The sequence below is a fragment of the Berghia stephanieae genome, chromosome 5 (genome assembly GCF_034508935.2).
Source record: "Berghia stephanieae isolate SIO BIC M18660-M18661 chromosome 5, UCSD_Bste_1.3, whole genome shotgun sequence".
Lineage (NCBI taxonomy): Eukaryota > Metazoa > Mollusca > Gastropoda > Nudibranchia > Aeolidiidae > Berghia > Berghia stephanieae.
This window is the reverse complement of record NC_088364.1, coordinates 50,000,850-50,027,301: the sequence shown is the minus strand read 5'-3', so window position 1 is coordinate 50,027,301 and position 26,452 is coordinate 50,000,850. Positions and strand designations below refer to the sequence as shown.

General features: G+C 35.0%; 1 protein-coding gene across 3 annotated transcripts in view; it reads right to left on the bottom strand.

Moving 5' to 3' along the window:
* Window positions 1-5,863: 5,863 nt before the first annotated feature.
* LOC144973119 (uncharacterized) overlaps window positions 5,864-26,452 on the bottom strand; it is a 33,207-nt gene continuing 12,618 nt past the window's right edge. For all 3 annotated transcript variants that reach the window (XM_078915173.1, XM_078915172.1, XM_078915171.1), the window contains exons 3-5: window positions 20,662-20,986; window positions 18,160-18,296; window positions 5,864-12,940 (exon numbers count right to left, since the gene is read on the bottom strand). In XM_078915173.1, the coding sequence (XP_078771299.1) occupies window positions 12,839-12,940; window positions 18,160-18,296; window positions 20,662-20,986 (564 nt within the window). In that variant the 3' untranslated portion in view covers window positions 5,864-12,838. The remainder of the gene's footprint in view (window positions 12,941-18,159; window positions 18,297-20,661; window positions 20,987-26,452) is intronic.

Below are 26,452 nucleotides of genomic sequence, written 5' to 3'. Positions count from 1 at the left end.
TAATATATATATATATATATATATATATATATATATATATATATATTATATATATACATATGTATTTATATATATATATATATATATATATATATATATATATATATATATATATTTATAATGTTCTAGTAATTGGGTTGGGAGGGAGGAAACTTTTAAAAAGACGCCATTATTACTTACTGGGAGGCCTTCCGTAAGCTCCTATATCCCCAGTATTCTTTATATATATATAGATAGTTCGAAGATGACGTCACTCAGGCCTTTGTTATTGTTTTTGCCATCCGCGTTTGTGAGTGATACTCACTAAACTGTATTACCCCGACTATAAAAGTTCATGGTTACACAGAGTTTTGTGTGTTGGTCCATCATACTTCCGGATGGCAATGTTATGAGCTTCTTAGCCAAACGCATACTATATATATATATATATATATATATTATATATATATATATATATATATATATATATATATATATATAAATATACATATATATATATATATATATATATATATATATATATATATTTTTTTTTTTTTTTTTTTTTATAATGTTCTAGTAGTGGGGTTGGGAGGGAGGAAACTTTTAAAAAGTCTCCTCCCTCCCAAACCCCCGACTAGAACATTATAAAAAAACACCCCCCCCCCCCCCCTTCTTAACTCCCTACAAGTAAAATTTTTATAAAAGAATACTGAGAATGTAGGAGCTTTCGGAAGGCACTTACTGTGTGTCTCATTATGTTTCATCAGGTTATAGTATCTATAGTATCTAAGGGTTGAAGGCTGAAGGGGGTGTGGGTGGGGGGTGGGGGGAGAGTCGGGAGTACGGGGGATCTGCCCGATAAAAAAAATCCTCTCTTTAGTCGTGCTGTGAATCTATGTAAGTGGCTTCCCAAATTGGAATATCTATTTAATTCGTGTACGTGTTTATTTTTAACAGAACAGACACCATTAAAACTTACCCAAACTTGCTTAACCGTAACCTTTTTCTTCCTGTATTATCCACTCTCCTTTTAAAGTTGATCAAAAATGAGAATTACGTCAAGTTATTCTATTTAAAACAATTTTCCTTCGAGATTACAAGTACAAGAAACTATTTATATCCTCTTTCTTTGCTTGAGTTACCAAAGCTTGGAAAATCTCACCGGGCACTGAATGCCCATGCGGCCACCCCAGACAGACCATGGACCACATCCTGTCCGAATGCTCGCTGGGACCTCACTGCACCAATGCTGACCTATGCAACCAGACTGCCCGGGACTGGCTGACTCACTGGCGCGACAAGATATGATGATGACCAAAGCTTGAAATAAGCATTTTTAGGACATAAATTATGAACAGCCACGTGACTCTAACGCACGCACGTTGTTCATTTGGGGCACGCATATTAATACGGTGTGACATATCTTATCAAAACAGTATTAGTCGGGTCAAACCAAATTCAATTCAATTCAATTCAATTCAAATATTTATTTATTGTCGGCATTTAAAAAAAGTTTCATAGATAATTTAGTCAGGATAATAGAAGCCTTTGACCGACATAGGTTTTAACACATAGTGCATAAAAATACATAGTAATACATTTTCCCTTAAAAACATTCCCTCATCAAGATTCCAATCATGACACACAAGAAAAGTAACATGATATTATATATATATATATATATATATATATATATATATATATATATATATATATATATATATAAACATTTGAAATATAATTAAGATAGTTTGACTTCTACAACGTTGTTTTCCTGATGAGAGCAACGCTCGATAACAACGTTGTAGAAGTCAAACTATCTTAATTATATTTCAAATGTTTATAAATAGCTCCTTTTATACTAAAGTTGAGCACTATTATTTCATGGTTTTTGTTTTATAATTTATATATATATATATATATATATATATATATATATATATATATATATATATATGTGTGTGTGTGTGTGTGTGTGTGTGTTGTACGGTAAGATTAATTACAAATATTACATTTGCATGGCTGGCCATTCCATGAGAGGATATGATTTTTGAAAACATTAAAATTTGAAATTTTCCTGATGTGCTCGGGAAGTTCATTCCAAATCACAGCAGCAGAATATCTGAAAGATCTTTTGCCACAAGACGTTGTTTTGACCCTTGGAATATCAAGGAGGTTTGGATATCTAAAATTGTATCTGTTATTTTTCAAAATGACCATATCAGATAGACGAGGAGGAGCAATTTTGTATAAAATGTCGAACTTTTCCAAAGCAATTGTTCTCATTCGTCTTATTTGTAGGGAGGGGACTTTGGCCTTTGAAAGTAATTGATCGCAGGATTTAAGTCATTAAATATTAAAATCATTAAAAAATATTAATAAATAATATGAAATTGAATGTATCAGTAAGTCTCTGTTGAGGATCTCTTTCATATTTACAATATAAATAAAACAATACGCCATTCGTATAATAATGCAAATTTGAAAGAGATCCTCAACAGGATACAGGCCGTCGAACTTTTTTACAACAAAAGCAACGCAGTTACTGGCAAGGTACTCATACTACGACAGAGAATGTGAGTGTGAGTGGATGGAGTCTTTCCAAGAATTTTAACATTGCATTGCCACAGCAGTGGATACCATCTGTGGTGTCTGAAATCTGGGATTCCATCTCCAGTCACGGCAGGCTGATTTTGTAGGATGTCTTTTTTATTTTATTGTATTTTTCTTTTTCTTTTTAGGATGCCTTTTTTATTTGTATTGTATTTTTCTTTTTCTTTTTAGGATGTCTTTTTTATTTGTATTGTATTTTTCTTTCTCTTTTTAGGATGTCTTTTTTATTTGTATTGTATTTTTCTTTTTCTTCTTAGGATGTCTTTTTTATTTGTATTGTATTTTTCTTTTTCTTTTTAGGATGTCTTTTTTTTGTTTTGTATTTTTCTTTCTCCTTTTAGGATGTCTTTTTTTTTTGTTTTGTATTTTTCTTTCTCTTTTTAGGATGTCTTTTTTATTTGTATTGTATTTTTCTTTCTCTTTTTAGGATGTCTTTTTTATTTGTATTGTATTTTTATTTTTATTTTTAGGATGTCTTTTTTCTGTATTGTATTTTCTTTCTCTTTTTAGGATGTATTTTTTTTTTTTTTTTGTATTTTTCTTTCTCTTTTTAGGATGTCTTTTTTTTTGTATTGTATTTTTCTTTCTCTTTTTAGGATGTCTTTTTTGTATTGTATTTTCTTTCTCTTTTTAGGATGTATTTTTTATTTGTTTTGTATTTTTCTTTCTCTTTTTAGGATGTCTTTTTTTGTTTTGTATTTTTCTTTCTCTTTTTAGGATGCGTTTTTTTGTTTTATAATTTTCTTTCTCTTTTTAGGATGTGTTGTTTTTTTTTTTGTTATGTATTTTTCTTTCTCGCTCTGTCTAACACTTTTTCGATCACTTTTTCAGATCTTGACTACCACAGCAGAACTCGAACCGGATACCTTCAGGTCAGAAGTTTGGTGTCCATTTAACTCGGTTACTTATTCTATCAGCCTCAATGACTAATTTGCATGTCATTTCTTTGCTTTAATTCAAATCACGCCCTTTTTCTATTCATTGATTTAATAAGTTGATCAAGAGAATCCTGTAATTCATGTGAGTAGAAATATACAGTGGCCTCCATGTCGTGAATTATTTTTTTCTAAAACCAGGTGCATGCGTAAGCTACTCAGAATAAAATGGATGGACAGAATAAAAAATGAAGAAGTATGGACAAGAACACATCAGAAACCAGTGGGAGAGCAAATAGGAAGAAGACGATGGAGGTGGATTAGACACACGCTTAGATAGAATGACTCCACTATAACAAAGAAAGTATTGGACTGGAACCCCAGGGCAGAAGATTAAGGGGAAGGCCACGAGGAACATGGAGAAGAATTAAAGGAGCTGATATACAGAGAAGTGGTAAGACCTGGAATGAGATTTTTAAAAAGTTAGCTCAGGATAGAGAAGGGTGGAAACTGTTTGTCTGTGGCCTATACACTGACCTGTAAAATGAGTACCTGGCCGTTAACAACGTTATCTCTGTCCGAAAAAAATTGTAATATCGCCTAACAGGCGTCATGTCCCGTCCTTCATGTTAAATGTTGCTGTTGGCCAGGGATCCCTTGTAAAGCGCTTTGAGAACGTTTAGTGGATATTGCGCTATATAAAGTCTCAGTTTTATTAAAGCTCAATTTTTTAATTGAATAGTGTAAAGCGCTCTGCTATCTGGGATCGTGGATAGCTCATACGGTAGAGTCACGCTCTCACCGGCCAGGCGGAGTTGTCGTACCAGTAAGGTCGCGAACTCAAACCCCCATCATCACCGCGAGAATTTTTATTCTCTATTGTCTTCTGGCACTTTCCTACTCACTTCATCTCTGCGATCTCAGCTCTTTTAATGCAATTCCAGCGTTATGGGTGTGGTTGTTATTTATCAATTATATAGTATCTTCTCATTTCACAGTCTGGATATCAAAAACACCCTGAGACTTGTATGCAATCATAACAAGCTCTAAATCAAGTGTGTCTTTCGTGATATAATGCCCAGAGCGAGACACAGGCTGCTCCTAATCATGAAGTTCCCCGGTGTGATGTCGGCAACCCATGAATCAAATGCTGTCAAGATGCGATTTCAGCTGTTTAACATCTTCAAAGCAAGCTAGGTCATTGCCAATATTGCGCCCAGCGGGACTTGATTCCAGTATTTTTACTATATTACAAGAAGTATTCCATACTTCAATAACAAAATATCCTTAAAAAACATTGACCATAAAATTTTAACTTCATTATTTGATAGATTACGATGACCACCAAGCTTGTCTAAAAGTCTAAAAACCTGAGACTTCTTCGAATTCAAAGGTATGTGAGTTTTTGACAAGTTGGGGGCTTAATAAGTGTAGTAGAAAAATCTCATGCCTTTTTCTGAAAAAAAAGTATTTTGTCTTTGTACGGCAATATTGCTTAGAAATGACACTCAAATATTTGTATTTATGTGTAGATATGTCTATATCACATTGACATGGGTAAGAATGCAAATATCACCATCATCAACATCACCCATCATCAGCGTTGTTGCTTTCTGGTGTCCCATCATCTGTAAAGGGTATTAAGTTGGGGTGGTTTAGGTGCTAAGAAATTGAATTTATAGTTTTAAAAATAAAACTAGGGTCGGTAATGTTGTTGGTTTTTGTTTGTTTTTAACAGACAATTTTTTTTTTTTTAAATCAAGTTTCCAGTCATTCTCACGTTAAAATAATAATAATAATAATAATAATAATAATAATAATAATTAATAATAATAATAATAATAATAATAATAATAATAATAATAATTAATTATTATTATTATTATTATTATTATTATTATTATTATTATTATTATTATTATTATTATTATTATCATTATTATTATTATAACACAAAAATTATAGTATTCCTTTTATTCATCCCATCGGGGAAATTTGTCTTTAGGGTCTATTCCAAGGGAAGACTGGAATAACCCAGGCGTCAGCTGCAGTGCAGCGCCGCCATAATGTAACACTAATTTGCAGAAATGACAAACGAACTCAATTATGGGCTCGATTTAACATTGTCTCGATGGACAATATTTTGCGTTGGTTTGAAAATGTTTCCACAACAACGATGGGCCCTTAACACTTTAGGTTACCATACTTGCAAATAAGAACACATCGTTCAAACCAATTTTAGTATCTAGTTTACCCCGATATGATACCGTTTAGAGGCGATCGGTCTCGTATTATTATCAATATATAGTTGTCTTTCTTTTACAAAAACAAAACAAAACTATAACTGAAACAGAAACAAAAATTAAAACAACATAAACAAACTTTCCAAACTAAATGTACTCAATCTATTTTTCTCATTTCATAAACGGTGAATTTAATTAAAACATGCTGGATATAAATACATTACTGCCTGTTATTTCAATATACAATAACTGAAATGATCCAAATTATAAGAAATATTGGAATGTAGCATGGCAGAGATAGTTTATTCAGTAGCTACAGTAGCACTGTATAATATATTTGAAATGTTTCATTATACATTATAGTTTAAATGTTTCGTTGTAAAATATATTTTCAATATTTTATTGTACAATAATTAATTTGTTTCTAAATGTTTCCTTGTATAATACATTTTAAATGTTTCATTATACAATATAATTTAAGACCATTGGGTATTACAGCATTGTTATCAACATGGAAACAAAAGCAAGTTTAATTGACATTATACATACCAAACACCAATAAAGAAATTAATAATTATTATATCAATCTAGATTTTAGTATCAGCATTAAACTTACACATTGAATTCAACATGATGCTGATAGTGGTGACAAGCAACAATGGGGAAATCAGAGGTGATTGTGTTGTGGTGGTGATGATGACGATGATGATTATGATGATGATGATGATAATGATGATGATAATGATGATGCTGATGATGATGATGATGATGATGATGATGATGATGATGATGATGATGATGATGATGATGATGATGATGATGTTGGTGGTGTGGTGGTGGTGGCTAGAGAGATGATGCCTTTCTTTGGCCGGAGAAATCTGACGGCCTGTTTATATTTATATCAAACCAGATTTCAATCCCTTCCTAGTATGGACATAGGAAAAGCTGTCCAACCTCACAACTTTGCATCAAAGGGCACCCCTACAATCAAGACCTGAGAGAGACAGCCTGTTGGGCTAGAGACCTCAGTTTCCACAAGCTAAGACTTACAACATAAAGAAATATTGTGGTTTTCCTTTGCTAGTGCCCCATGATGAATAATAAACTTTAAGAACATGTAAATACGTAACATACTATTTACAACAGAATAAATCCGACTTATTTTTGTTGTCAATTATAAGTGGGACTGGAACTTGTTTTATTCATTACTTATTGTATTGTGAAGGTTATATCCTTAGACAGCTATATGAACCACCAATCACTGCTGTTTATTATTTCAATGTGATATGTAATGGGGAAGTCAAAAGTTTTGCAGACCTATAACTTAATTCTACGTATTAGGGCAATTTCGTGAGTGCAGGAGCTAACAACCTATGTAAAATGCTCATGGTGTGGAGAATATGACATAAAATTTACTTAAATAAAAAATTTACCTCCACCTTAAATACATTACACTCAGGACCATTCCGGTTGTCAGACCTGCAAATAAGTTAACATCGATTTGAACGCACTGTATTAAAAAACAGCTCTTACTTATTGTGTGTGTGTGTGTTTGTGTGTGGGTTTGTGTGTGGGTGTTTCTCTCTGCTTGGCATTGTTTCATACCCATGTTTTACACATACTGTTTATTGAAGATGTTAAGTGCAGTTTCTTAGATTGCAGAAATAAAACTGACGTTTTTAAATATCTGGCCGTTATTACTTTCAATGGACCTGTTGGAATTTGGTTTACTCCCCTATAGTACCAGTTTGAAGCACGTGTCACAAATTTTTGCAAGTTTGAGAGTTTTTGCAAAGATGAGGGCCATTTAAATCGATCGATATTTGAAGGACGAGTTTGTTTTGTTTTTTTTTTGCCACGTTTTAAAATACGTGCCTTTCTAAAATACGGCAGTTAGCTGGTTAAAGTTGTGGGAAAGTTTCTTGTATTTTTTCTTCTTTCTTTTCACACTTTCAATTTATCTCAATGAAATCCTGACGGACGATTGACTCAAAAGCACGCCGACCTACGTGATGGTACAATAATTTATTACTGTTTATATATTGTCTCTGTTTAGTCTGTGTCCAACATATTATAGACGTCTCCAGTTTTTCAGTGAAAAGGGGCAGGATCAGTGGCGTGGGGCCATTGGATCGAATGGTGCCAGGCACCGCACCAATCTTTTAAAAAAATCATTAACAGCATAATTTAATTAAAAATAAAACAGAGATTTTAACTCCACTGTCTTTCGCCAACTCGCCAACAACATACTGCCTTTTTAGTCTCCACTCTATTCAAGATTCCGAGTCACGCACTGCGCCGACTCGTGTGTTGGTGACATCACTCCGCGAAGTAGTGACTGATCAACACCGTGGTGCAAAGCAATCCTAGCTCCAGTTAATGCTCTATCCATTAGTATCGCTACAGCTGATTGAGCGAGAAACTGGGTCGAATTATACTATCTTCAAATAGCGGAAAACCCCTAGACTTGTGCCAGGATCTGAGAGCTCCACCGTTGGACTGGGGGGATGCGCCAAATTAGGTTCAAAGTTCAAAACGTTTATTTGAGGCAATTGCCAATGTAGGGTAACTTCGGTCATCCAAAATATTACATTAACTGTCAAAAACACTGATCATTGTCAAGTTTATTTGTAAGCAGCAAAGAAAAACATCACAAAACTTTAAAATATGACATATCAAACCCCCACCTCTTTTTCACGATTATTGAATAAAGTAATTCTTTGCAACGAAGCATTGTGGACGAATTTACCAACATTTTTCTTGCTTGTAGTGCCGAGTTGATGGTTACGTGTGTATGTGTGTGTGTGTGTTTGTGCGTGTGTATTTGTGTCAGTCAGAGAAAGAAACCGAAGACTGTCAACAGTTATACTTTTGGTGTGTTTTTAGATTTTTAAGTACTTAAGTGGAGTGATTTTTTCTTTGTGATGCTTTAAGATCTGAATCTACCTTTTATTTGTGCAATCATTAATCGTATTCCACTGATTTCCATTATTTGAAATATACTTTGAAGTTTTGTTTTGTTAAACAATGAATTGCAATGAATCAAGTTGACTCTTTACTTCACCGACCGTTTGGGAGATTGACACTAGATGACAAATTAGAAATAAAAAGACTAGTTCCTCACCAACCAACTGATTTTGAATTAACACAGGTGTGGAAATCTCGAAAACGCTCTTTTTCAGTGAAATGGTATGACAGGCATGAATGGTTCACAGTTAGTTTAGTCTTTTGTTTTTATTGTCTACTTTTTACAGATACAACAAACACTGACAAATCATGGACATCGTTAGGCTATAGTGACCTTAACCACTTCCATCGTATTTCTTAACCTCCTGAACGTTGTTTTAGCACCCTTAAAAGAGTGAAATTTTTTTGTTGCGAAATTCAATGAAACAGGAGCGGTTAAATTCATTAATGATTCTGTCAATTCACAAAGCTGAAATAGATGCCATTCCAGATTTTAATAAACACATTATAAAAAGATTTGCAGAGATGAAACATCGCAGTGCAGATTTTTTTTTACAAGTACTAAAAGTAAGTAATTTCTGTCATAGGTTTTTTTTTCTCGTTTGATTTACATTTATAACATATTGATTGCATTATCTACCAAATCCAATCCTTTAAATGGTTGACAAAGAATAATTACAAAGACCTTTTCATACGGGACTTGTATCTCAGTGTCGTGGCTTGTTGTTGTCATGAATTATTTGTTTTTGTAAGTTTTGTCCACTCGTAGAAACCATCGACCCTCCCCCACCCTTCCATAAAAGAGAGTTTTTAATATGTCGTGCTCTTTCCTCTTAACCGTGTTCACTGTATTATAATTTTTTTTCTAATCATGGCACCATCATATGCCGTCAATACGCCACGCCGCTGGGCAGGGTGTGGGTTTTTCGTGGAGAAGGCGCTTCTAATATTATGTTATAGGAGACAACCTCAATTAGTTGAAGAGGGCGTTAATACAGACGATTGAAAACTTTTGTCACTCATGATCTAGTAATGTCCACATAAATGAAAATGGTGGGATTCGGTGAACTCTCAGCTTTTATGTGGAAACGCTGGTGATGAGTAATAAAATGTCATAGACAACAATACTTTGATAAAGTCGTTTCTTAAATTGTGACTTGTCTAATTTTGTTGTCTCCGTTGTTTAAATCCCTGTTACGACTACGACATTTCAGGCCTATTTATTGAGATTATACTTGTCTAGTTGATATTGTAACATCTTAAAATGACAAAACGATTTATTCATCCATTGTTAAAAAAAATCTCAGAGATGAGACATTGGAAAAGTAATCCTATTGGGAGCGATCTATATTCATGTTTTCGTCCAATCTAGTCATCGATCACATGATTTGTTGCTGTACAACGATTGGACATTTTTCAACGTATCTAAACACGCTGCTTTGTCTGTGAAAGTTGTAAACATACCCATGAGACATGCTGAGCAGAATGACCAATTGTAACGTTGGATATTTGTCAAACTTTGAACACTTTTCACTATGTGAGTCATTTTGAGCACACTTTTCAATGTGACCAATGACCCGAGCACATGGAAATGTAATAATATGCCCATTATATGGTCTGATAAGGAAATCGTTACTCACTCTGAAACAATGGTTGCCAACGAATGCCTCATACCTTACCCTACACACTAGTTAACTGCCTTATACTGGAAAGACACGTATTTAAAAATTTGGCCAGATAACTCGTCCTTCAAAAACCGATCGATTTAAATGACCCTCATCTTGGCAAAAAAAAAAAGAAAAGAAAACCAACAAAAAACAAATCGCGAGGTCCCATGTTTGAGAGTGTTTGCCAAGGAGATGGTTATTAAATCGATCGATGTTTGAAGGACGAGTTTTCAGGCCAATTTTTGAATACGTGTCTTTTCAGTGTATGGCATGTAGTTGAACTACTATCAGCCGGCAGTGGCAGTCATACCTAAATTGCTGAAACTATTATATCTCTTTTTACGTCAATAATTAGTCATCTTTATGACAAAGTAATGTGATTAATGACCTTATTTAGAAATTCAGTTTGTCATCAACATCGGCATCATTAACATATCTGTAAGGAAAACTCAGTATAAACCATCGTACCTGTATGAAAATCGTGCTAATACCCGTAACGTCACTTCCCTCGTAATGATGCATGGTAACTTAGTAACTGGCTCTAAACTATCGGAGCAATGGCGGACGCCCTTATGAAATATTTCTCCGACGAGCATAAAATTGTACCCAGACGAGAAAAACATTATAAATATGATCACGATTTGACTTTTATACATCCTGATCATATGACATATGAAAAGTTCTAGCCAACATGAAGAATAAAAACATTCCGACTTTCTTTCTTTAGAACCACGATGGCCGCCGTTACTGGGCGACGTGACATCAGGCTATTGAATCCAATTGGAATTGTCAACACATATATGACAGTGAAAGACTGGTTCGTCGATTATTCAGTGCAACCATGTTGATGTGTAATAAACCTTTAGCGAAGAACTCGATTTGATTACTATCAAACGTGTTCAGATAACATCAATTTACTTGATTGATGTATGAGTGTCTTTGTATGTATGAATATGTGTGTATGTGTGTGTGTGTGTGTGTGTGTGTGTTAGCATGTTATGCATGTGAGTTTATTACAATTTTAGTGATGGTACAATAACAAGCATAGTTAAACAAAATAAATAAATAAATAAATAGCGTTTTGTTACGACCTGGACAGTGTTGTGACCACCATAGCTAAATTCGTCAAAGTTGTATTGCTTTACAGTTCTATTCATTGAATCGGCAAGTAATTAACCTTTAAAATGATAAACAATACAACCTAATGGTTGGTTTGAGTCAAAAGAATTAAAATATATTATGTCATGATCACTGCGTCAGTATAGTTTGTCACGTCATTGACGAGTTGACTTTCAAATTATGCTAAATCTCCTCATCATGCAGAATTTTTGTTTTCCTGATTGTCATATATCTTGTGAGTTAAATAGGAAATTAGTATGTCTTCTTTGACTTGAATGTTTTGGAAGTGGAGCTTTTGCCCGGTGATTCAAAGATTTACCATAGATTAAACAATTGAATCAACTCATCTTTTTCTTGGTCTTGCTTACCAGGTATCGAAAGTCACCTCTTGAGCTTTTATATAGGGCACTATCCACTAAACGTGCTCAAGGCGCTTTACAAGGCGTTCCTAGAAAAGCAACACTTAACATGTAGCCGGAGACATGCCGCCTGTTAGGAGATATTATATTTGTTCCCGACAGAAACAACGCTCTTTATGGCCTGAGTACGACGAGAGAATGTGAGTAAAGGGCCTTTTCCAAAGACTCAACTATGAGCCACTCTGAGTGAGCGGCACTCAAACCCAGGACTTTCCTATCCGAAGGTGAATATTGATACCATAAGACCACATACCCACACCTCGTCAATTACCAAATGGAGAACCTCAACCTTTTTTATGTTTAAGAAACAAAACTCACTCTCCTCAATAAACGCGTTAAAAAAAACCAAACCCAAATCGTATAATTTAAACTTTAAAGTCCATTTATCGCAACGTGCCCCGCCCCGACAAATTACCATTTTGAGACGATTGGTTACATTTAATCTCATAAAATAATCAAACTAAATTTATTTTTTATAAAAAGTATAGTAAAGTAATATCTATTTTGTATTGGAATCTTTGAACTAGTAACCTGACCAGTGCACAAAAGTTATTTGTTCCCCAGTCAACTGATTTCCATTGTGATATGTTGTAAAAGTAAAAGAAATATAATGGAATGGAAAGGAAGTTTCAATTTAATTTATAAAGAAAAATGATGCGCACGTTTCGGGGTGTCACCTTTGTCAACAAGACAGGATGAATGAGAAACAAAAACGAATGGGAGATGAGAGGGTGTCATTGTTTAGGCTTTGGTGTCTCATTCGTCAAGTTTTGTTTACCCGAAACGTACGTATACATCATCTCTCTTCGTCAAGCTTCTAATACATCTTATTTTTGTGGGTTATTTTTCAAAAATGTATTCGGATTTAAAGTCGTCTCAATATTTGCATTATGATCTGTTGTGACGGTGGCTAGTGAAGATTTTGTGGACTTAACATTCTTTGTATCAGGCTGTCACGTTGTAGCCAATCCAATGTCATCGATCTCTCTGTACATCTGGCAAACCGCGCATGGGCAACAGCAAGACATGACAACGCAATCGTCTGCTATGGTACCCTGAAAATATAATAATAATAATAATAATAATAATAATAATAATAATAATAATAATAATAATAATAATAATAATAATAATATAATAATAATAATAATAACAATAATAATAATATAGATATACTTTTATCTTCATGTGATAAGATCATGATGTTGATGATGATAATGATGTTGATAATAAAAGAACAATCACTATTCCACATAATATATTATTCTCATTGTTTGTCACCTATCTCATATGCGTTATGTCTTGTCCTATATGTTAAGTGCTCGTTTGGAACTCCCTGTAAAGCGCTTTGAGTACGTTTACTGGCTATTGCGCTATTGCGCTATATAAAAGGTCGCGATTTTAACTTATAATATATTATATTATTAATCGCTTATGAAAACAAAAAGCTAGTAGAGATCTGCTTTTTTCAGTTTGGCGCTTTTTATGTTTTAGAAAAGTTTGCACGATACCAATTGTATTGATGCTATCCGTTGAGATAAATAAATATCACTTTTCTGCACGCCAGATTAATCTTGCCAAAAGACATATGAAAGCTTTAACGATTATAGAAGGAATTACATTCACGTCACTCAGCTCTTTGTTATTGTGTTAATTATATCAATCAGACAATACACGTTCAAGGTTACACATAGTTTTGTGTGTAAGTACGTTTTATCCGGTGGTGGATTTATCAGTAATTTCCCTGAAGGGCATAGCATCAATAGATAGAACGAAGTTGACGTCACTCAGGTCTTTGTTATTGTTTTTTTTCCATCCATGTTTATGAGTAATTCTCACTAATCTGTATTGACCAGACTATAACGTTCAAGGTTACACATAGTTTAGTGAGTTGGTCGTTATAATTCCGGATGGTAATGTTGTGAGTTTCTTAACCCAACGCACAACATCCATAGTCTGTAAAAATTAATCAGCCAATTGGCGGTCTAAAAACAATAACGAAGAACCATTGTGACGTCAACTTCATCCATTCAAGACTTAAAAAGAACAGATTGCAGTTCCTACTTATGAAATAGCTCTCAAAAGATAGGCCGATGCTATTAGATAACAATACTGGCATCGGAACCCTCTAGGGACAAGCACTCGTTAGATGGCGTAGATGTAATCCAAGGCTAGTTGTAATAATGTTGCCATTTTCATAGAGAAATTGGGTTTGGCAAGGACAAGCGACGTATGGTGTACCAAGCCAAGGGAATACGCGTGTTGCTTGTTGTGGACACGTGATGTTCATGAAGTTGAGTGTTGGTGGAAATGAAAGGAGTGGGAGGGAAGGGAGAGGAAAGGGAGATAGGGACAGACCGTAGCCATCGTTAACTTATCGCCTGACACTGACCAAAAAATAACGTCAAAATGTCAGTCTTTGGCCACAAAAGAAAACAAATCGTGAGTTGTATTCAAAAGTTCAACCAATGGGACCCCTTGTTTACATGAGCACTACTAACGACAACTCACTAGGCGGTGGAAAATACAAATAATGACATCAAAATGCAAGTCTTTTTGGGTTTCAGTGTCAGGCTATATAACTAAACAGACAGTCGTGGACTTACAACGTCGTTTTTTAAGTTTTGCGCACCGCCCAGTGAGTTGTCGTTAGTAAAACTCAAGGAAACGGGTGATTCAATTGGTTGAACTATTGAATACAACTCACGATTTGTTTACTTTTGTGGCCAAAGACATGTCTTTTGATGTCATTTTTTGGTCTGTAAGTTTACGATACGGACAGAGGAAGAACTTGTTAAATCATAGATCTAAATCATAAATAGAGAAGAGAAATAAAACAAAAAGATTAGGGAATGCATTCGCCTCATAATCAAAGGGATCGGTATTCATTCCGAATGCAGTCTATCATTTGTTTTGACAGCCCCCATTTCATTAGAACCAAGCTGCTTGTTGCTATGCGGACGTGATATCAGAATATTGAACCCTATTACTATTATTAACTATAAATTAAAAAAGGGCGCAGGTAATTGCGTGCTCTGTCTCCGTAGGACTTATAATTCCAAGGAAGAATGGGGGGGAGGGGGGGGGGGAGACACAACAAGAGAGAACATGATCGGGAAAAAGTTAGGAGAGGCACTAATGAAAAATAAAACACTGAAATATTCACAGTGCTAGTCAAAGTTGAAAGAAAAGTACAAGAATAATTCATCCCAAAAATTAGCCGGCAGAATGGGAATCAAACTTCGGACCATCTAATCACTTGTAATTATCCTTCTGCTTTCTTTGGTACTTATCGGATCCTTTCAGAGGCCATATCATAAATAATTACTATTCTCACTGTTGATTGATTGACATAAATGCTACTTCATCGATTTGTTAATAGTCCATTTGGATCTTCTAATGTGATATAACGCCAAAATGAAAGCTTGTAAACAACACCAATTCTTGTGCTGATTCAATTTCTAATATTTCACTCCGGTTTCTCTCTCTCTCTCTCTCTCTCTCTCTCTCTCTCTCTCTCTCTCTCTCTCTCTCTCTCTCTGACTTGCTCAATATCTCACACAGCAAAAAGGAAATAGTAGTATGAAGAGAAAAGGAGAAGAGAGAAAGGAGGAGAGAAGAAGGTGATAGTGCTAGTGGTGGTTGAGATGGAAAAAGTGGTTGAGAATGATATCATGGGGATGATGGTGGTGGTGATGATGATGATGATGACGACGACGACGACGAAGATGATGATGATGATGATGATGATGATGATGATGATGATAATGCTCATGATGATGACGATGATGATGATGATGATGATGATGATGATGATGATGATGATGATGATGATGATGATGATAATGATGAGCATGATGGTGATGATAAATAAGAGAAAAAGGAGGGGAAGGCAGAGTAGGCTTGAGGAGCAGGAAAGTGTGGGAACGGGAAGAAGAGAATAATATGGGGGGGGGGGGGGGGGAGAGAGATAAGTAGAAGACGAGGAAGGCAGGGAGAAAAAAAAAAGATAAAAAGAAAAGAACCTTATATTGGTGATTTCGAGTCAAGGCTACAGAACAAATCACTCGTGCTATAAATCTCCATTCTCCTTCGAACTATTCCATGCGACTGACAAAATAATCAATATCACAGAACGCGCGTTTTGTGGAACTTCCATATATAATTATGTCATACCATTCTTTTCAATACTTTCATCCACTGTCTGCTCTCTTATTATGATAGATTCAGTTCTTTACAGTTCGCAATCCCAGAGGGCTTGCTAGGAAACAAAGGGGGTTTGAAATGCCATTGGTTCCCATAGGGATTGTTGATTCCATAATACTCTCCCAGCTTTTAACATCTAATTTTCCCTTATCTTACATAACTCTGGCGTCTCAGATTGTGATCCTTGGGATCAAGTTAAGGTATATTTACCCTGTTTTGTATAACATCGTTAGGTTTGGACAAAACTGTTTATGTAATAAGAATAGCAAATATAATCGTTTTCAGAGTGTTCTTATTACCATGCAGTTATGATCTGATTGCCCTGACGGTTTACACACAAAACTAGTTCCACTATTTTTTTTCAATATTATTTTGTTTATTTCTACAAAGCCAGGCGTGTCTTGTTTCTGTGTATGTAAATATAATTACGTAATAGTATGGAAGAGGACAATAAGGTGAATGTTATAGAGTACTTAAAAGTAAGATTCTCAAGAGAAAAAATAGCAAACTCTACACACGTGAGTGTTTTTAATGTTGAGGATAACGTAGCTCCATAGAACTCAATATACTACGCTGGACTGAAAAGTCTTGAGGCCTATTGAATATCTCCGATTGTATTGACCTTTACATCAAAATGTGCGTAATTATTTCCTCTATTAGGTCAATAAATTTTGTTTAACTACTTCTAATTCTTGATTTTAATCTATCAATTTTGAAGGAATCCAAACTCAAACATATCGGCCGAGGAAACCACGCAAAAAAGTATGCAATAAACTGCGTGCCATGACTGAGATCTTTACTGCAGAGGGAGGTGTGTACTGTGTACCGTAGACATTCATAAACGACTGAAACGTGTTTGTGGTGACTAATTCGCCGGATAATACAATCGGACATTTCACAAAGGCTTGGAATTTCACAGGAGATATATGGATATATCGTTCGAGACATCCTGGGATACAGAAAGATTTGTGCCCGTTGGATACCGAGAATGCTCGCACAAACGCATGATATCACATTGATAGAAAAAGTTTTCTTGAAGTCCTAGATCACTGAACAATACAGTTCTGAATTAGCTCCAAATGACACTTTCCTTTTCTTAAGACTTAAGAGAGACCTCAAATGAGCACATTTTGGCAGAAATTGCTTTGTTGCAGGCGGATGTGATTGCGATGGTGTCAAAGTTTGTCGCGTTAATTCCTCTTCAACGCGATACAATAATTGGTGTCGCGTCTGTGTATGAGATGTGACAAGGAGCAATAGAGAAATAGAAGTATATTAGTTTCCACAATGAGAGAATCCGCCTGGTGCCTCTTTTGCCCTCTTATAGTTATAAGTTTAAAGAAATAGGTGATAGTAGTGGTGGTAGACGTGGCACGTTATATATATTGATACAAAACAAAACAAAAAACAAACTTGAGGTTTTATATAGGACAATATCAAATAAACGTGCTCAAAGCATTTTACAACGTGTCCCTAGCCGACAGAAACGCATAACAAGTAGGACAATACAAGGCGCTTGTTGGGCAATAATTCACACAAATCTGTAAACGGCCAGGTACTATAATTTATACTCCAGAGAACGGTGAGAGAATGTGAGTAAAGAGTTTGTTCCAAGACTAAACTGTGCGTTGCTCAGAGCGGGACTCAAACCCATATATATATATATATATATATATATATATATATATATATATATAAAATATCGTAATGAAGAACACATCGCCACACCGTGTATGTTAACTGCGAACTAGTTCAAAATGCCGAATGCAAGGATTCAATAATCCTCAGTCATTACACCAAGCTTTTGTAAAAATAAATTAATACATAGATACATAGAAGCCCTTCTATATGGTTAAATAAAAAGTTTAAGATAAAACCTACGTAGTGTTTCAAAGTTGACAGACGATTATTTGATTTCTAAGATAAAAACAATTGACACTGTTGCATAATTTGAAAAGGAGATGGCCATAGATAGCGAAACAAGTCCATGCCACATTTCACCTGTAGATAAAAATAATTTAAGCTATTTTGTCAATGGTATAATATAGATTTAAACAATCATTGTTACCTGTATTCCTCCTAGAATTCGAACCTTGAACCTTATGGCAGCTCCAGTGCCAGGAATGAACGGTAGTAAAGCTTTATCCCCCAGGCTTTTTGAAATATCACACATCATACAGGGTACACAGAGGCAGTCTCGAAAAACTGAAAATACATTTTCATCAATGAGTGATTATAATTTCTCCTTATTTTTGTTGTTTTCTGTTTTTTCCCCTTTCCCAATGGGCGTCCAGTGTTCCAGTTGAAGGAGGGCAAGTTATTCGGCTATTCGGTTTTGTGGTATGACGCTCGCTTTCAGATTCGAAGGTCGTGGGTTCGAGCCTCGCTCGGCGCATAGTTGAGTCCTTAGAAAAGGCTCTTTACTCAATTTCTCCCATCGTACTCAGGTGTAAAATGAGTACCTGACCGTTAACAGCGTTGTTTATGTCGGAAAAAAATTGTAATATCCCCTGAAAGACGTCATGTCTCGTTCTACATTACGTAGAATGTTACGTATTGCTGTTGGTCAGAGCCCCCTTGTAAAGCGCTTTGAGCACGTTTAGTTCAATTATTTTTTAAAAAAATTCAATAAGCTAAATACAATTCCATCGAAACATTGATTGTTTTAGGCCTACTCAAACCTTTTCTTTCCCTCCTTTCAAATTCATACCCGAAAGGACTGAGTTCTTAATTGTTAATTGAAAAGTACATTTCTATAAAGCAAGCACCTATCCAATGGATAGAAAATAATTTTTAATATCCGTTTCACGCTAGACAATGTCAGACAGACTACAAGCCATTTCTATCAAATCTGGTTGGATCGAATCTAACGATTTAAAAGGAATTCTTAAATGTTTTAACATCTTGACCTTTTTTTTTCTTCTAAAGCTTTTTTTTTGTATAGCGCATTTCCCACTTAAAAGGTGATATTACGTCCATTTACGACGGTGACAAAGGTGTAACCGTGAAAGTAATCAAATTCACAACCCGAGTGAGGCGAAAGAATGTGAATGAAGGACCTTTTCTAAGCGTTTTACCTTTCGTCGCCCAAGACGAACTCGATCCAGGGACTATAACGGTCTGGGGGCGAGAGTCATACGCCACATGTACGCGTTGTGAACAAGAGCCGAGCCCGAAACCGCAGAGCGTCTAGTCAAGCGTCGCGTTGGGACGAAGCTTCCGGGCGGGTTCTCGACCATACACGAGTGCGGCGATGGGTTTGCTTCCTGGATCATCATAGTAGTGTGACACCATTAGAAGCTGCTGCCATGATCATACAGCTGCATTACCGAAAGTGTTTTTTTTTTAATATAGCTTCAAAAGAAAAGTTCAAATCCAAATTAAAGTGAAAGCAGCGTTATATAATATTATCGCATTATAAAAAATCAAGGTGGGCATTTTACGGAGATAACGATAAAGGGAGTAAATCTGACCCATGAATGAACAACATGTAACACAAAACAAACGACGTTTCGGTCTTTGGCCTTTTTCAAGTAAACACAAAATACAAAGGCCGAAACGTCGTTTGTTTTGTGTTGTTCATTCATGAGTCAGATTTACTCCCTTTATCTTTATCTCCATTTTATTGACTCATTTAGGCACCTCTATTTATTAGTTGTGCATTTTACCATGTCTGATATCCGAACATAATTATGGGCTTGATTTAACATTGTTGTTATGGACATTAATTTGCGTTGGTTTGAAAATATTTCCATTACAACAACGAGGGCATAACAATTTGGGTTATCAGACCTGCAAATATGTCCATGTCTTATCACATCATATCAGTATCACTGAGAAGGTAATATTACACCTTTAGACACTTCATAATATGGCATCCACGACTTGTAAGTCTGATAATCCGAATTGTTATGGGCATATTGTTGTTATGAAAATACTCTTAAACCAACACAAGTATAGTCCATTACCATTTAAACTAGCCCATAATTACGCTCCGATGCCAGGCTTGTTAATTTGTACTTTGGATAATAAGAATGATTCCATTATGATTATAATCTAGTATGCAACAGTTCGTATTAGTATGGATATTAGACATATCATTATCATTGGTTGAATTTACTAAGTTATAATTGGAAATGAAATGCCTTTACTAAATTACACTGTCATTGAGCTGGACACAAATAATGTGAGAGATTAGTCAACTTTAAAGACGTTTTGCCAAAAGAGATCTTGTATTACATAAAGTAGAAATTTCAGTTTTCAAAATGTGTTTTAATTAAGAGTTTCTTCTTAGTTGACGTCTTAAGCTTAATACATTATCCAAGGGACAGAAAATGTATATCTGTTTGATGCTCACGACACATTACTGATGACATGAAAATGTATCTATAAACGTTTTGAACATGTAATGCTGTGATTGTTCTTATTGAAGTCGTTTAAATTTGCAATTTCCCTTGTTCAGAAGCAAAGTCCAACTTTCACTGAAGTCATAATAAAAAATAAACGACTCGACCGAATGACTTTTTTTTCAAAATCGCTTTTTCATCAATTCTATTGACGATTTACTTACATGATTTGACAGTTGCGCTGAGAGATTGAGTTTTCCTAATTTTTTTACAAGAGTCGAAAAGGCCCGAAGACCAGTCTCGGCTTCCAAAAGCGGATGTACCAGGAGTTGGAACTGTTGGGAGTGACGTGATGGAAATTTGGGACATGGTGGAGACCCGTCTCTTGGATTCATCCGGCATCACCTCTGTATCAGGAGTGTTGTCCAGGTCTACTGATGAATAACTGTTAATATTCAGACTTTTCATACTGGTGTGGAAATCCTGTCGTTGTAGAGGGATAGATCCTGAAGGCACGTACGTCCAAGGAGCTGTACTGCTCACAGAATGCTGTTTGCAAAGATTAAAACAGTCACTTTTTATGATGGGAAAAATAAATAATCGTTGAACCTCAAAAGGTATCAAAATGAAAACTAGGGAACAGGCACCGGTGTGTGTAAGATAAAGATCTGAACAAGCTTGTATGAAATGTGCAAGAGAAAGCAGGAAAGAAAAATACAAGAAAAAAAATCCCCGAGGAAGACTAAATAATGTTTTTTTTAAAACTTGTATTTTTCCTTCCTGCCTCATCTTGCACCTTTCGTACATCCTTGTTCAGATCATTATCACCTAAAAGAAATGAAGTCGGGGCAATTAGAATGCAATCTGCTAATTATCCTATGCTGGAAAACACGTATTTAAAATTTTGGCCAGAAAACTCATTTTTTAAATATCGATTGATATTTGAAAGACGAGTTTTCTGGCCAAATATTTTAAATTGAGTTTTCTAGGATATGACAGTTAATTGATTAAAAAGCATAACATTTATAGTGTATCTAAAAAGGGTGACAGAAAACAAAAATGTAACGTTACTTTTGATCACTACTGCATATGGGAATTTGAGAAACGTTTTGATTACAAACATTTCCACCCACTGTAAATTTATATACAGTGCACTCTGGATTCGACGTTGCTTAAGTCGTTTTTTTTTTCTTGGTCCCTCCCCCTTATTCCTATATAACATAAGCAAATATATATATATATATATATATATATATATATATATATTATATATTATTATATATATATATATATATATATAGCACATGTAAGACGCTTTTACAGAGCAGTTACGCTGTTCATACATAGGCCTATATGGCCAAAAAAAATTTGAGGAAAGAGCTTTTGAAAGGATACAGCTTTAACAATCCACAACGGGATTCAAATCCATGACCTACGGGTCACAAGCCGAATGTAATGCCAGTCTCAATAATTCATGATTAATGTTATGATTTCCAGCTGTTTCATGTGGCTGAGTTTTTACTTGATTTGTTTTTAGCATTTTATTCGGTAGAATGAATGGACAACATAAAAATATGGGAAGCATAGTAAGAAATGAAGTGAGTAGGAAAGTGCCAGAAGACAACAGAGAATATAAACTTCGCGGCGGCGATAGGGGCTTGAACCCGCCACCTTATTGGTACGACAACACCACCGCCTGGCGAAGTCCTCTGGCACTTTCCTACTCACTTCATTTCTTGTTATTATCAATATAAGTGCCTGCTCCACTCACTTAGCATATGGTGGTGCTGTATTTTGATGGTTACCATGACTTTTGTATAATAGTATGTACATTTTCAAGTCTGTGTCACCGAATGGTTTGGCTTTTTGTAAGCCAATTACCTTCTCAATTGTTCGTGCACTGCGAACAGAACTCCAGTTACATGACTGAGCGGACAGAATGAATTAATCGCTTAATTAGCTTCCTTACTATACAATCCAGACTCACCGTACCGTACCCTGACAATTTATATATATATATATTTTATAATATATATATATATATATATATGTGTGTGTGTGTGTGTGTGTGTGTGTATGTATGTGTGTGTGTGTGTGTGTGTGGGCGGCGTCCTTGAAGTAATCAGCGCATGGTGAAAAGCTTCGAACGGAGATATTGCCAAGTTTAGTCAGGAGGTCAATTTTTATGGAAAATCAGTTATCAAAAATCGTTAAATCAAACCTTTTTCTATATATTGATGAAGTATTTTAATTGAATTCTACGCCTAAATATTTTTTTTCATTTTTTTATGAAGGTAATTATTATACTTAAGTTCAACTCTTGTCAACTTTGGAAGCGATTTTCTCAAAATTAGGGTTTCACACCCTAGCCCATGCATATGACCATAACTTCATGAAAAATCACCCGATTTGCTTCAAATAAAGATTAAAATTCTCAGGCTTTCAAAATCAAAAAGAGCAAAACATAAATTTTCACCATGTGACTGGTTATGTCAGGGACGCACACAACACACACACAAGCACACACACACAGACACACACACACACACACACACACACACATATATATATATATATATATATATATATATATATATATATTATATATTATTATTATTATTATTTAAAATATTTACCACAATGTTTGAGACAGTCTACATTAATGTTTCAGGCTTAATTTGCCATCGTCAGGACTGAGTTGTTTTGTTGACTGTTGTTGTTTCTTGAAGTGGTTCCGGTTTAAAGTTGCTTAACAAGAATTTACGCCGATGGGGACACCTTCCGTACATCTCACTTTTCATGTTGAGTGTGGCTTCATGAGGGTGTTTGATTATAGTATATTTCTCTTCCAGGCATAAGCTACATTGTTTTGATGTTGGTGTGTATCCTGTTGCTTTAGATACAATTTTCCATGAAATGTTGTGGTCTAGTTTGTTGTCTTTTAATTTCCAAATATGTTCGCTGAGTTTTGTGGATGTTTTTTTTTGTTAGTGTTTCTAAATGTTGAGGTGTGGAGGTTGTATCTTGTTTTGAAAGTATTTTCTGTTAGTCCTACATATTTTTCTTGCTTGCTTGAAAAATATGTAGGACTAACAGAAAATAATTTCAGAAAATTAAAAGATATGAGATTGCTTTTCCAAGTTTAGTTTTCTTTTTAATGGATCTATAGTTGAAATAAACGTTTTGCTGACGTAATATTGTCGGACTCTGGATAAAGTCCTATTTAGAATTTTGGCCAGAAAACTTGTCCTTCAAATAATAATATAATAATGATATTAATAATAATAATAATGATGATAATAATGATAATAATGATAATAATAATAACAATAATAATAATAATAATAATAATAATAATAATAATAATAATAATAATAATAATAAAATAATAATAATAATAATATCTTTATTGTCCATGAACGCAATTTTTCATTTGGTTTCTGCATATTATACAAAATATAAGCAAACAGACATACATGAAACAAAAAGTGCGAATACACACATACACACACGCGTACAGACACACACTCACAGACTCGCACTTTTAAAATAGGCTTCGTGTAACCTATCTAAAAGGCTTATCATTATGAGGACAAACAATATATATCATTTAAGTAGATATAATATGTGCGTGAGAAAGTAATATGTGGATCATATAGAGTGCTCAACAATTAAGGAGCGCGAATTATATTTGTTATTTCACCTTTTAGAAAAAAACCTTTGAGAGAGAGAGAGAGAGAGAGAGAGAGAGAGAGAGAGAGAGAGAGAGAGAGCGAGCGAGAAGAGCGGCAAGTACAACAACGATTAAAAGTTTCCCTCTGATTATGAAGCGAGTGCTCTAGCAACTACATCATGTTGGGGTGAAAATGCTGCTTAAAATCAAATTTCAAATTTACCTCATACTCATACATCACGAGTCAAACTCATTGGCTTTATTGAAAAGAGTATCTAAGTTTTGTTTCCTCAACTTCAAAGAGCAAAATTTGGCTAATTCTGACCGTTTTGATTTTACAATGAAATTCTCTACATCAAGATCTTACAAACATAAAACCGTTTTTAGGTGGTGCGTCACGTTTTGTTTCCAATTAATCAAAGACAGGAGGGGGAAAATGGAAGGTACATCTTTTGTTTTCTTTTTTTTTTTTTTTTTTTTTTGAATTTTTGGAGAGAGAGAGAGAGAGAGAGAGAGAGAGAGAGAGAGAGAGAGAGAGAGAGGGGGGGGAGGGGAGAGAGAGAGAGAGAGAGAGAGAGAGAAGGGGGTGGGGAGAGAGAGAGAGAGAGAGAGAGAGAGAGAGAGAGAGAGAGAGAGAGAGAGAGAGAGAGAGATATATATTTGTTTTTACCTCTTTAAAGGATATGACAAGAATTCAGACTCAATTTCCTCTGCTGTCAGGATTGATTCTTGCCGTTAGTTGAGTGATATTGTTTTGTTTTTCTTTCTTTTTTTTTGTTTGCATTTTATATGCCTCTAAACGGTATATCTATTACGATGCCAATGTAAACCTTATCTTTAGTGTTGAATTTAAGCCTTACATACAAGATTTGTATGAAAACATAGCGAGACCAACACTCTCAAAACGGTTGTGTTTCGGGATTAATCGGACCCTTTTAAAAAGGTGAGCTTTTAGATAGCGCAATATCCACTGAACGTGATCAAAGTGCTTTACAAGAGGTCTCTAGTCAACAACAACACTTAATGGGACGAAACATGACGCCTGTTACATTTTTTTTTCGGTCAAAGATATCGCATCCTGAATTACAATCCGATCCTGTGATTCCCACAACCCCCGCCCTCCCCCCCCCCCCCCCCCTAACCCCACCCCTCTTTTTTTTAATTTTCACCCGTGAACATATGGGCCTTGACTATGAATCAATAATAGAATAGAAGGGAGGGGGGGGGGGGGGAGTGGTGTTACAAGAAACACCTGGAAACGTTCAACCTGGAATCCGAACATATTGAAATTTCCTGGATATAACTAGTATGAATAACCTAGGAGAAAATAACAATGACAGTTATTGATGGCCTATATTTCATGGGGAGCTCAACTAAAATGTGATCCACTGAATCATCCATATCCTTGTCTATTCAAATAATGCAGTTGTGCCTATATCAGCCCCTAATTTGTTAAAGTGCTTACACAAAGAAACCGCCTTCGGTAAAGAAGAAGAATAAAATAGAAAGCAGCCATTCCTGTCAGGTCCACATAAAATCCAAACTCCTGCACCGACACGTAAGATATGAACAAAATAGAACATTAAAAACCACCTGTTCCATCCACAGGCGAAATATCCCAACTTTTTCTCTACCCACTTTTCCTCGACTTGAAACAAAAAATAAAAAATAAATAAATAATTCAAGCTTCAAATTATAGGAAATAACAGATCAGATTATCTTTATGGTCTCGTGTTGCTGTTATCGACATAAGACATGTGGTTAGATCTAATCCTGTTATCTATCTATTTATTTAACAAATTAATTAAATATTTAGTGTTTGATTTATTCATGCATTGACTAATCTTTTATTTATTTTTATTAATTACCTTGCTATTTTTCTTTATTTATTATATTCAATCCATTCAAATGCTAGAGGGAGATCACCGCGTTTTTAAATCATTCGCCATAATATTTAAGGTTATCTCCCCTACCCAGCGGATGCAGAAAACGGCACTTCTTGTTTTGTTGCTTTCTGCAACTCGTTGATCAGGTTAACTTTCTCCTTACCAGCAATTTTCAAGATTTTCCCCAAAACTTCACACCCAACAAACACAAAATAGATTTTTATCACTCAGACATAATAGAAGTAAAATTCTTGCGATACATCATTTCTTTAGCAAAACAAGCTCTACAACACACTGTTCCTTTTCTTTAAATTTTATGATACACAAAAGAAATTTGAACAAGAAAAATGTTAGTTGTATCGTAACGAATGTGACGATTTTCCTATAGTTAGTAAGGAGAGGGTTAACAAAACGGTTTTCTTTGTTCGTCAAATAGAACTGCATTTGTCAGGCCTA